General features: G+C 38.8%; 1 protein-coding gene across 2 annotated transcripts in view; it reads right to left on the reverse strand.

The window, feature by feature from the left end:
- Window positions 1–4,645: 4,645 nt before the first annotated feature.
- Window positions 4,646–13,618, reverse strand: part of CABCOCO1 (ciliary associated calcium binding coiled-coil 1) — a 51,089-nt gene continuing 42,116 nt past the window's right edge. For both annotated transcript variants that reach the window (XM_030241354.2, XM_030241355.2), the window contains exons 6-8: window positions 8,700–8,759; window positions 8,170–8,310; window positions 4,646–5,492 (exon numbers count right to left, since the gene is read on the reverse strand). In XM_030241354.2, coding sequence (XP_030097214.2) covers window positions 5,463–5,492; window positions 8,170–8,310; window positions 8,700–8,759 — 231 coding nt within the window. In that variant the 3' untranslated portion in view covers window positions 4,646–5,462. The remainder of the gene's footprint in view (window positions 5,493–8,169; window positions 8,311–8,699; window positions 8,760–13,618) is intronic.

The following is a 13,618-nucleotide window of genomic DNA, read 5'->3' on the forward strand; positions in this document are numbered from 1 at the left end:
AATGTGCTATCTACATATTTTTAAGCTTGTTTCATTCCCTGTGTTCCTAAATCAGCAAAATTTAGCAATCTTCAACATCTCCCTGCCATGACTGAAATTTCTTTTACTACTGGAAAGGAGGGAGAAGGTCAAGAAGGCTTGGGAAAATTTGCTAGCATGATCTGTAATATGAATTTGGCAGTAAAGAAATTGAGAACATTTCTTTGGAAAACAATCAAAGGGCAAAGTTTCCTCTCAGAGCTGTGTGGTAATTCATGACTTACATGCTCCAAGGAAACTTACTGCTCTGATGACCAGAATAGCAAACTATTCGCTGTCTGCCTGACAGACCAAAGATGGCCATTTTTCCTCCCTTTGTCAGTATCTTCCTGTCCAGGCAGGGCCACTTGTGTGTCCCTTGACACAGAGATGAAGACAGAATGATGCATCTCTGCTCAGGAGGATGAATCCAAGTTAGATATGGCACAAAAAAGAAGTCACAAAGAGTAACAGGGCATAAATGCTGGCTGAGTCTTGTAGAGACTGACAGATGCTTTCTCTTACCTGGGTCTCAGCTGCTCCTGCTGTACATGAAAAGTCAGTGTCTTCCTGGTTAGCCACTCTCAAGACATACAAGCCACCAATGCAGCTGAGGATCTTGAAAGCCACTGAGCTGAGGAAACTGGAGCCATCGGTATCCACTGCAGCTGGGGCTCATCAACAACACAAAAATGACAGTGAGAACTTATTGCCATTGAATAGTATGGTGGGCAGGAGCACAGCTGAGGTCAAAAAAGGACTAGACAAACTCCTTCAATTTCAATCCATGGGTGCATACTCTGGCTCCATAAGTTTCTAAAGCACCAGTCCATGGCAGGGGTATGCCCTTAGGATGGCCTGTTCCTATGCTCTTTGCTAAGCATCTTCCACAGCCAATGCCAAAGGTAGCAGCTTGGGATACTTGGATCCTGCTCTACCCATTTAAGACATTTTTTTACGCTACAATCAATACAATCATAAAAATAGACAAGAAAATTGTCTTGGCTGAAGTTTAAAAGATGTAAAATTCAAATGTCAAGAAAATGTTGCATGAAAGATCTTCAGAAATGGCTGGAAAGAGAGAAATTAAAACTCTAAGACTAACCTCAGTGAAGGGAGGCAAAGTCCTGATGCCACCTTTGCAGTCACTGGAGGAACAGGCTCACCTTAAAAGGTGTGGAAAACAACCTCCAGAGGTTCCCACCATGAATGACCACGCACATCAGCATCCTCAAGTGATACAGCTCCACCAGCCTTTTTCCAGGAACACAGAAGTACCATGCTCATTTAGGAGAACAACTTTTTTTGACCATTCTTCCTCACACCCTCCTGATGTTAAGGCCACAGGTCTCACCTCTTGTTCCCCCTACCCTCTCTAGGTGGGGTGCTTGTAACAACTCACCTTTTCCTTTTCTGTTCTTTGAGTCAACTGCAGAAACATTCAAAAACACATTAAAAAAAACCCCCACAACTCCCAGCAGGCCTAGTGAGTGAAGAATTGTGCATGAACAAACCTCCTGTTTAATGCACCCTCTGCCGAGTCAAGGACAGCACAGGCTTTGGAGTAGCATTACTGCATTTAAAGCAGTCCACTGTGTAAAATGTCAGGTTGTTTCTACTCTGGAGAAATATTTTACATTCCGTTCTTTCTGCAGCATTACTAATTCCATGTTCTCTTTAAGGCTCTGCATCTGAATGGGACTCGCAATTACATGAGTCACTGCAACTATCCTTTGTTTTTTTGTTGGTTTTTTTTTTTTTTTTTTTTTGGTACATGTGATCTGAATCCACAACTGCTGAAGCCCAAAGCTTGCTCTGCACACTCAAAGTGCCACAACAAAATGGGCTGAAATGCTCATTCCAAACGTTCAGTTTGGAGCTGCTCATGGCAAGCAGCAGTGTTTTGTCACTGCTGTCACTTCCTTGTGAAGGGTGGTAGAGAAGCAGAGGGGATTTCACCTTGAACACAGCCCTCCCTAGAGTGCCAGCTGACAGAACTTTGTGGTTCTCTCTTCTACACCCTTCTGGGTCAGCCCAGAGCCAAACCTGTACTCCAGAGGCTTTTCAGGTAAGTACAACATGCCCATCTGGATGAACATCTTTGAGTGGTCACCTGGATCATGTGCTGAAGAGCTTGACTGTAACAGGCCAGTGCTGACTTTGCCCATGTTTTGTGGTCAGGTTGGCAGTGTAGGTTATTGAAGAAAATGTCTTATTGTCATGTATGAAAAGCTGAATTTGAAGCCTACGCACAGTGGCTTTTCTAGGAAAACAATTTTTCTAGGAATGCCAGTTACAATTTTAGGAAAGAAACAGCGTGGCAATTTTCAAATTCAAATCAAAATTTGGTGCAAAAGAAGAGAAGAAAGGCTTGAGAAGAAAAGGTCATGATAAAATACTATAAAACAGGTAAAAAACTGTCTTCTCTTTTTCTCTCCTCTCCCATCACTTTCAAGCCAGCTTCTTACGAGAAAAGCTGCTTTCTATCTAAACTTCCATCACACTGTCAGTGTAATGCAGAAAAGCACTGCCTGAAATAGAGCTTTTCTTTTACCAGAGAATAATTACTAGTTGAGCACTGTCTCATTATAAAATGCTAGTACAGACCAGGATTTTGCCACGAAGATGCTAAAAAGCATCAATATTATACCTAATATAGGAGAAACTGTACTGTTTCATCTGCCCTCTGCCCCTGGAAAACCACCACTTCTCTGGCAGACAAAGTAGAACACAACATCTCTTCCCTTCATTTCTACAAGATCTATCTGCTTTAAATTGAGAGCTCTGTAGGGTGGGAACCTGTTAAGAACTATGCTATGTATGTGGATTGTAAAGAACTTTGTTAGATCAACAGCGTGGAAAAAAAACCCCAAAAAACTCAAAGATAGTAATACCAAAGCCTCAAGTGTAGGTCCAAGGAATGACAGCATAATTATTTTTAGAGATGACTACAGCAGTAACTCAACATGACATGAGAGACTGTAGAAACAGCAAGCTTGATTTAAACCAATGGGAAAGCCAGGAATACAGAATGGAGACTGTTCCTAATGCACCATATTGCATCTGAACATTTTGTTCCTACCCATCTATCCAAAGCATGATGTTTTGCATTTCATATTAACATTCTGAAGACATTAAAGAATTTTTCAATTCGATGTTCATATGCTGTGTCAGAACTCACACTCTGACTGCTTAGAGAGATGCTATGTCTACCTTTTACTCATCTTCCCTCCCTCAGGCTCGTAACCATCTTCCTTCCCACTCCCAAAATCCCAGGGTCTATTCTTTATTGGTAGCACTATTTAGTTCAGCAGAAAGTTGGTTGTGAAAACGGTTTGTGGGATTTGGACTTCACTCTGGATTTCTGCACTACCTCAGCTGTTATGCATATGTAGTAAGATTGACTGCTAACAAATCATCACAGTAATACTTGAGGTTCATATACTATTTCTCATCTTCAAAGCACTTTAAAATTTCCCAGAGGTTCGACAAAATCTGGGAGAGGGAGAAAGAGCTATGGGCAAAATTCTTTGTTTAGCATTGGTCTTAATATAAACCATAGTTAGTCCCTTTCTGTTTAGCACTACAGCAGGAATGTAGCAGCCCTCAGATTTAGGTCTGAAGTGCTAAACAATGCTAAATTGCCAATAACACATTTTCACTAAAACGTATTTTAAATACTCTTTGTCATATGGACAGCTCTCTGCAAAAGTTCTGTTCTCACCTTTGAGTTCAAAACTAGGGAAATGGTGACATTAGCATAATGTCTTGGGAGGTGGATTTATGTATCAAAATAAAGGACATTCTGATTTCAGAAAGTTTTGTTAACAAAAAAATCATGTTTCATAGGAATAAAACAACAAAGAACATAACCAGGAATCAAAATATTTTTTTAAAGGTAAAACTAATAATGCCTCAATAATGCCTTCATTGTTCAAAGCAGAACAGCTTTTAACAGCTGAAAGGAAGTTCTCACTAGTTTTCTGGCCAGCACTGGAAACAGCAATCAAGAGAACTTGGAAGTGAATCATTACAGGCCTTACTTCTCCTTATCACATACCAGGGGAAGAATTTTTCTCAGTGCATGAGACCAAGTAAAATGCTCTGTCCCTTCAACCAGTGAACCACTGGTTCACAGGAGCTCTGTGCCCACACTGGACATGCATTCTGCAGAGCACACCCAGGCTCCTGGTGCCCAGGCACAGCTCCTGTGTGCTTGTCTTCAGCTGTGGGACCACATCTTGCAGGGCACATTGGAATGACCCTTCCAGCTGCATGCTCAGCGCTGTGCCCACCACCCTTGAAAGTCAGGCAGCATCAAATCAGACCTTTTAGGAGAACTGCTACAAGCTGTTTTCTTCTTTAGAAGACTGGCTGAGTCAGGCTTGCAAATATTTTTCATTTACCACCACCAAAAAATGAAGATGAAATGAAACAAAATCTAACTTTCTACTTAGTGGTAAATAAATATGAAAATGCAATGAATAAAATACTCTGTTTCTCATGTATTCCACTAAACATGCAATCCAATCCAGCCTTTACACTCCAAAGCATGACTTGTATTTCACATGCTTTCTAGGGCACAGAGTTCTGTGACACAACAAACACAGACAGCAAGTTTGAAACATAGATGTTCAACCGGTTCTTCTGAGATCATTTATTTGGTTGGATTCTTTTCGAGCATGAAACATTCCTATAATGTCTGACAAAATATGGAAACATTCTCAGATGAAAGGATACATGCATTCCAGAAAATAATCCACTGAAATCTAAAGAAACTCTTCTTTGAATACTTAAGTGCAAACTCTTCAGTTATACAATTTTAATATGGTGGAAAAAAAGAAGTGTAAGCTATTAAATTTTTTTAAAGCTTAGAAGCAAATTAAAACAAAACAACATACATATTATTAATGAGTAGCTACAGTGCAAGGCGCATAATTACATGTTAATTAAATTCTCTCCTTATTATATCTACAGTGCCACAAAATAATGTTTTCCCTCCATGTATTTTCCTTGTAGCAACACTTCCTGAAAAAAACCATAGGTGTAAAGCAGAAACTGTTAAGTATTTCACAACTGGGAGAATGAAACTGCAGCTTTTTTTTTTTTTTTTAAAGTTATAATTTAGAACTGTATTCAGAAATAAACTGAACTTCAACGTGTTTTAATTATGTGCCCTTCTGTTTATAATCTTCAACTTAAGTCTAAACTAAACAACAACACTAGCAGAATACCGTAAATTTGAGGAACTCAGATGAAATACTTCCAGGTAAATGTTAACAGAACCATTTTCCTCTATACAAAAATAATTTGGTTCAGGTAGTGAGCCAGGCTCTGTATGTGCCATTCCCTACTGCACAATTCCTGCAAAACCCAGCATCACCTTTCTTACATGGCTGGTTAGGACTTTTCAATTTTTCTCTTCTCCAAGTCTAAGCTTCTTCCTACATTTGCAGCTTTTCATTTAAGTCTGCCTGTAAAGAAAACCAGAAGAAAGAAGAGGTTACGATGGAGCTATCTTAGGCTGCACATTGTCTTTTTGGTTTTGACACAGCGTGGAGCAGCAAGGCAGACATTATCCTCCACACCTTCCTGTTTTGCAGACAGAACGGTGTTCCCGCCTGTCCGTACGTGATAGCACGTTATCACATTGCCGTGCGCAATTCCGATGGATGGCACGGCTGCCATGAGCAGGAAGTGATCTGGGACAGCCATTCCTCACCTAACCTTGTCTTGGCAGATAGGCTAATTTTCCTCCATTCTCAGACAGCCTTTACCAATAGACACCAAATCAGAAAAATTGCTCTGGGACCTGGTTGTTCCTACTGTTTGCCTTTGCTGCAGATGTTTGTTCTCTAGTGTAATGTGTTTTATTGAAACAGTGCTGGAATTAAAAAGCATTACTGAAAATGAACAATAAAAAACCGTATTTCTGTGATGCTGCTTGTCTGTCTTAATTACAAACACAATTATGAATATGCATCTCATTCTGGAAATCCAAACTGCTGTAGACATTGAGTGTTTAATTTGCAATGTAGCATTTGTGGGGAAGGTACAGGGGTTGTGATGTAAGCTAATGAAATCTTTGGCAGTGATAATGCATAGCAATCTCTGATTGTATAGCACTTGGAAATGTGGGATCACTGGAAAAAGGGTCACAACACTGGTGTTTTATGGGTAATTTGTACATTTTTCAGTATGAGCATTGATTACTGCAAAAATACAAGAGAAATGGAAAGAGTGCAATGACAGTATTTCTAAGAGTCATAAAGTTTTGTTCAAACAACTGGGACAGCCTCACAGGTCTTTTACAGACTCTACATAGACTCTTCCAAAACTCAGTTACATTCTTAATGGAATTCAGGTAATTTTGATAAAGCAAATGGATTTGTACCAGAAGCACTTGCAGTAACTTGACATTTTAGGAACTTTGTGGCTTGCCAGTCCTAGAAATCCCTATTAGTGCTATTCTGCAATATATCAATGGGTAACCATAGCTGAAATGTTTTCAAAGTTCTCAGTAGCTCAGATTAGAACCAAAAGGCTAGAATTTCTCTCTCAACTTTTAATCTTTGGAAATGGCCTTCACCATATTCAATTCAAGAATCAACAAATATGTCTTCATCCCTTTATGTGATGTGTATAGTTGGTTGCTGAAACAGTGATCCTCTAGGCTAATCAACTCCCAGCCACTCTAGAGGCCTTTTCTTCTCCAGTTTTGACACACCCCTGTCTCTGGTCCTACCTCCACTGAAAATCATCTGCCACCACACTTTGCTATGGCTGCTGCCGAGACCACTGAGTGTCAGCACTGTGATACCTGACTAAAAGTCATTTTCTAGACTCAATTAGAGCAACAGTTGCCTTGTTAATGCATATGTTGAGACATAATGCAGATTGTGAAACCATATTTCACACATAACAAAAAAAGGTATGAGTTTGATCATGAATCAGGTAAAAATCTAATTATAAGACTTCTTCAGAGGTCATGAATCTGAGAAAACAGGTGAAAATGATACACTGGTGAAAGAATTAAAACCTGAGAGGAAATTATTTTCTTTGTATACAACCAGAGTTGCAAAAAAAAAAAAAACCCAAACAAAAACAAACCAAAAAAGAAAGCATTTTTCTCATCTGTGCAGTCCTGTAAAGAAAAAAACTCATAGCACTGATGTTAATGAAGGTCAAGTGAAAACCAGGTATTTACTCCTTTCTATTGATAGGGACAGGAATGAGTTAACACAGGCCAGAGATTCCCTCCCATTTCTAAAGACATGTTGAAATGGAATACGAACTCAAAGAGGTTGATCTAACAATCTAATCTAGTCTAATTAATATAATAATTCATATAATAATTCTAATTCATATTCCCCACTAATGCATAGTCCAAGTAAAGCAATTTAGCAATACCACAGTGTTTTCAGATAATATTAGGTATTTATTAAACTGCTGCTTAGTCAATGGTGTCTAATGTGCTGTATCCAAAGTTCAAAGTGCCTAATGCCACCTGGTTGTTGCCAGTAAGAACAAATTCCAGCAGATCCTTGGTGCAAATCTATCCTCCAAATCTGTTCTTTGGCTTTCAATCACTTCCTGTTAATTCCAGAGACAGTAGCTTCCTTCCCTTCCATGAACCTCACAGAAAGAAATCATGGAGCCCTCAGAGTCTGAAGACCACATACTGACAGCTGATCTGCTTCATTAAGGCAGCTCTTGTGTAGTCACACACCTACCAGACAAAGCCTAAAATTGGCATAAGTGAGTAATTTCTTACACAAATTGAAAGATGTGTGACATAGATGCATCTAACAATTTATATTAAGCACACATTGCATATACTCCAGCACAGCAGCTGGTCCTGAACCCCTAAGAAGGAATTTTACCACTGACATCACTGAGAGCAGGATTTGGCCTGTGTTTTTGACACATAGTAAGGCTAAAGATATATGTTGTCATATTACTGAGTATTTTTTATCTTATCATATGTAAGATGACTAAACTAGGAGTTATTTATAGAGGCTAATTCACATTTTTACAGCATATGGATGTGCTTTTTGCCAGCTTTAGCACAAACACAGTTTATATTCATTAAGACTGAGCTAGCTAATTAACCATAGACAGAATTAGTGAATAGCTTTCTAGTAATAGTACCTCAAGGTTGCCAATAACTTCATTTGGGATTTCACCCACTGCAGACTTCTCATCTTCAGCAGTGACTCCAGCTACATCACCCGCCTGGGAAGACGCTGCCTCTGGACAGGGCTCTTGCAGGCAATCCCCCTGGTCAGTCTCCTAGCAGCAACCAGCCAGAGGAAACACTGAGTTAGAACATCCTCCTGCCCTCTCTGAGACCCAGCACAAAGAGAGGCAACAACACACAGAGCTGCTTTTGGGAAGCTCTGCTTTGACAGAGACCATCATGGCTGTCTCACACTGCCCAGGCCAGGCAGACACATCCTCCCACAGGGCAAGAGCCCAGATGGGCTCAGTCAAATAAATGTCCTCTGCTGACTGATTATTGCATTAAAAGTCTTTTCATTCAATCTTAGAAGAGAATGCATGCTATGTTCTAGAGAATAAATACCATCAGTGACTGGGATCCAATGGAAATTCATAGAAAAACAGCTTAAACACACACACCTCCCTCCCCCCCCCCGCCAAAATAAGGAACAAAACTGTACCTGAGATTCTGTCGCTGAAGCTGAGGGGGAAACTGCAGATTGGTCAAGTTCAAGCTCATTCTGGTAGTATTAAATAGAAAAAAAAGAAAGAAGAAGAAAGTAATTTATGTTTAATTATTGCTCAGAGGTTTCTTGCCGTTTTTTTAAATGGAAACAAAATGGCTGGCAAACAGCAAAAAACAATACCTTTTCTGTTACTATCCAGGTGCTCAGAACTGGAAAGCATTCTGAAAATGATTATAGATCAGCTTTAATTTCCAGTTGCATCTCAAGGGGCCCTCTTTATAATGCTTGGAAAGAACAGATGATTTTCATAATTTCATAACACTACAGCTTCTTACTCATGTGGATAATTACGTTTAGAAAACACAGTGCTTAGGTAACATTCTGTCTTCCCACTGCAAATTTGTCACTTCTGAACGGGGACACTGCTGCAGTTTGGAATTGCAGGGGAGTATCAAAGGAGTCAGTCGGCATGAAGTTGCAGTGACACTAAATCAAATAAGGCCCTAAGGAAACTATTTTAATATGTAACTATAATTTAAGAGTTGCTAATGGTCCAAGTTTTGCTGCTGCTTCTTCTTCCTTTGCTGTGACCATGAGAACCTCACTACAGAGAGGGGGACCATGGGACCTGCAGCTCCAAGAATGCTCTGACAAGAGCATGCATGGTTTTTCCCACCTGGAACACCAAGTCCATGCTCAGGTTCTCAGGAGTGATGAGAAGGCAGTCCTGTGTCCTCTAAAGGAACAAGGTTTTGTGTCCTACTTTTACAAAATGGATAACAGAAAACATATGTGCCAAATAGGGCGAAAAAAGGCATTTGTGACCAAGCAAGGAGCAGGGTACAGCACTGAAATGGTCTGTCTGGGGCCTCTGCAGGGGAAGTGCCCACTGAGAATATGAGGCAGATGTTCCAGTTCTGAGTCAGCGATTACAAACAGGATTTTGCTTGGATGGTGTAAGTAAACGACATTAATTCACATCAGGGTAATTGCAATTCCCATAAATTAATTTCCTCATACTTTGAAATTCTAGCTAGGTCGATATTTGGGTCATTTAGTTACTTGCTAGAGTTAACAGGCTGAAAATATTAGAGCTTCTATATATCTGCAGAAGTGATAGCAACAACTGAAAATACAAAGTTAGACCTAGCCACTTCATAACAATAAAAATCTCTTTTGTAGTCCTAAAAGCTTTTCAGAACTTCTGTTTGGACTCCATCACTACCACCAAGGTTTCCTGTTATGTGTGAATTCAGTAAAGTAGGTAGGTAGCATTAGCCCATGTTTATAAGAACCTAACAGGATGACAGAAAGATTTGCAGATTATACCTGAGGAGAAAAACAGAGTTATAGAAGCATTTTCTTTTATCACTTGTAATTTAAATTTTCAGCATTTTGTCAATGCCTACATACAAAAGAAAATCAGAAAGTTTGCATTTGGAATCAAAATGAAAAAACTAACTCAAATTGTATTTCTTTCAAAAACAAAGACACTTTGTTTTCAAATTCTATATTTTTTAAAAACTAGAGTTTTTTTTAATTTAGCAACTATCTCAATTTTCTTACCTTATATTTCCTCATTAAAAATATTAGCTGAACTGGATGACAATTCAAAATTATTTTCTGCTTCCTTAAAATACTATTTTTTGCTCAGTAACCTATTCACTAAAAATATTTTTTATGTAGATTATTATTCCATTTATTTTCTCCAGTCAAAATTAAAAAAGAAAGTCAAATTATGTAATAAAAATAGATCATGTTTTTAGAATCGATTCCAAACCAATCAAATACACTTTTTTTGCATGGGTAAGGTTTTTCAGAGGTTCTGTTTTTCTGAATAATATTTTTACTTCACTGCATCTTTTTACAGAGAGCCATTCTTTACTCATCTGTTCCATGTCTAATAATAACCCTTGGATCATTAAGAAATAACTAAATTACAGCAGAACTAGTCTCTTTAATGAGCCATAATAGTCCCAACATTCAGCCAAAAGTTTTTTAAAGACTGTGAAACTTCAATGTAGAATATGAAGCTTTTTGTTTAGTAATAACAAGTTTATGAGCAGGACTACAGTTTACAGCCAAAATATAGTGACCTAAAAATGCCATTCTGCATTGCTCCTTTCTATACATTGTGTCCTTAACAAGTCCAGGGGAAAATTAGAACGAATGAATTGTGGTGAGAGCCCGAAGCCAACAAACGTATTTAAATGAATCCTTCTGATGCAATACTTTCCTTTAAAAAATACAATTAAGTCTTTGTTTTTCCTTTGAACAAAACCTCATGTTTAATAGCACCAATGGCTCTGTAGTAAAATCTATTTAAAAACAGAGAAGGAGACACAGTAAGTTTTATACACTTACAAAAGCTTTAAAAAAATGTTGCTAGTTTCTGAAGACTGAGTAAATTTATGGTGAATTACTTCCACTGACCTACATTAAAAACTTCACTCTCCTTTTTTTAATTCCTGAAGATTTGTCATTATGTGAGCATTATTCACTATGACAAAGATGCATTACTCAAAGTGTCCTCTTGAATCAATATAACTATTGAAATGTGAGAAACAGTTTGGCAAGATGATAGTGCCTTAAATATTAATTGGCAATATTTTCCTGCACACTGCGGTCCAGCGGGTCCACGGGAATTCAAACATAGACATTGTGAGGCAGTTGCACAAATGTAGCTGGCATATCAGTGTCAGCTGCTCTGAAAGAGACTGAAGGGACAATTAGGTGCACTATTCTTACCAGTTCTGAGGTGAGGTGGCAGGAGGCCGCTTGGCCAGGGAAGTCAGCACAGCTTGACATGGGACTGATGGGTCAGCACCACCTCCCCAGCCCAGTGGCACCAGCCTGGCTGAGAACTGCAGCTGGAGCAGACACTGCTCTCAGGGCACAGCCCCGTGCCACAGCCCTGCTCTGGAATTCTTACAGGTACAAGTCTGCATAAAGTCAGGTTTGTATAAAAACCTGTGTTGCTCTGTACATAAACTCACACACTTTTCTTGTTGTTGAGAGGTAGCAAATTGCATTTTTACAAATGTAGGCAGAGAAAAGACAGTAAAATAGTACAGAGGGAAATTTCTAAAACAGAATAATAACAGGAAAGAAGATCAGTAAAGCGTTCTAATAGATGAGTTCCACAGATGTGGTAGTTATTACAGAATTAGCTTTGCATAACTTACCAATATACCATTGCATTTTCTCCCAGATGTTATCTGTTACTTAAATTAATTTTGCTTAAGTTACTATTATTGCAGATTTTATCCATGCTGTATTTTATTATTTAAAGTTTCTGTGGCATATAACAAGCCCTGGCTGATAGTATTACTTTTAATAATAGATATAAGAGGTTTTAGTATTATAGAAATGGCTGCTGGGAATATCTTAATAGTCATAGCACAGAACGTCTGCTCTCAAAATATTATGTAGATTAAAACTAGCTATTTACTTACACTCTGATTCAAGGCACTGGAAAGGATTGCAGTATTAATGCATGTGGTATGAAGGGAACAGGAATAAATATCAGAGTTTGGGAATTAGCAAAGCTAAGGTCAAGGTCACTTTGGCTTTACTAACATACTTACTGAAAATGAGAATTCAGCGTTTATGTTTACTTATTTCATAAACAAGAAGAAAGACTGAGGGGGTGATGCATTTGCCTCTTTGATACAAAGCTTTTGTATCACAGAAATATTTTAAAACCACCTTCTCAGCTTGATATTACCTGAAATTCTGTACTCCTTTCTACAGTCTTAACATAAATTCTCTGCAGCTAAACTTACCAAACACAGGAAAATAATTATTTATAAGGATTGGAAAAAAGATCCCACATTCAACATGGACCATTTCTAAAGCCTTGTAACATCTTTCCGAGCCTTTCAATGGATATAGATTTAATTTATATGAATGGCAGCTGAGTTTCAAAAAGGGAGTTCTTTGTGCATTATTCTCTGTATTCATATCACCTGTGCAGTTTTTACTTGTATGCCATGGGACCTTATCCTACCAGAGGCCTGCAAAGATTTCCTTCATACATATGTGAGCTTTGCTATCAAACAAACTCTATAATACAGGATTTACATTAGTTTGCTATTCATGCTAAGCATGGCGGGCCACACACCTACAAATGTGCTGAATTTCAGCTGCTGCAATAAAAGGCACTTACAAGAGGTGGTTTCTTGGATGCCTGTATTTCATGTGGTTGAATTTGAATGAATACCTAATGGACAGAGATGCACTGACTCAAACCAGCCTGCTTTTCTTAATCCCTCCCCTTTTACCTGCCGGCATATGCAAACACAACAAATCCACCCCACCTGCCTGCGGAGGCATCGCCCACGAGTGTTCCCACAGGAGCTCCTGGGAGCTGCTGATAGTTCTACAAACACATCTGCTATCCTCTTTTGCAGCAATTTAACACATGAGGTCCAAAGGACCAAAGGATTTTACAAAGCACTCAAAAACTTAATCCAGATACCTGATCTCTGTGGTGTGACTGAGGTGGCAGAGCTTCCTCCTGCACACCCTCAATACACATATTTTTATTAATATTAAAAGTAAAATTAAGATCAATGAGGGCCTAAAAAAACTCTGCCTCTGAAGGATGCTCCCTGGTTGCTAATGATGCACAATGAAATTCCGTGTGCGTGTTCCTGGGCAGTGGTTTTGCAAACCACTGTTCCTAAAAGAGACAGAAGTTCAGTCAAAGGTAAGCTTTATGCTCTTTTTCCTGCATTTCAATATCCAAGTGAATATGTTCTAAAAGAGTTTCCCATGTTTCTGATCTGTGATGTGAATTGACTTTGCTGACAATACATTAGTAAAGAATCTAGTCTAAAATATCTATTTGAAGCAATTTGGTGATTACATTGACAAAACAGGATCTCCTCCTCCCCCCAGGAAGCTGTAAA

Source organism: Serinus canaria, chromosome 6 (genome assembly GCF_022539315.1).
Source record: "Serinus canaria isolate serCan28SL12 chromosome 6, serCan2020, whole genome shotgun sequence".
Lineage (NCBI taxonomy): Eukaryota > Metazoa > Chordata > Aves > Passeriformes > Fringillidae > Serinus > Serinus canaria.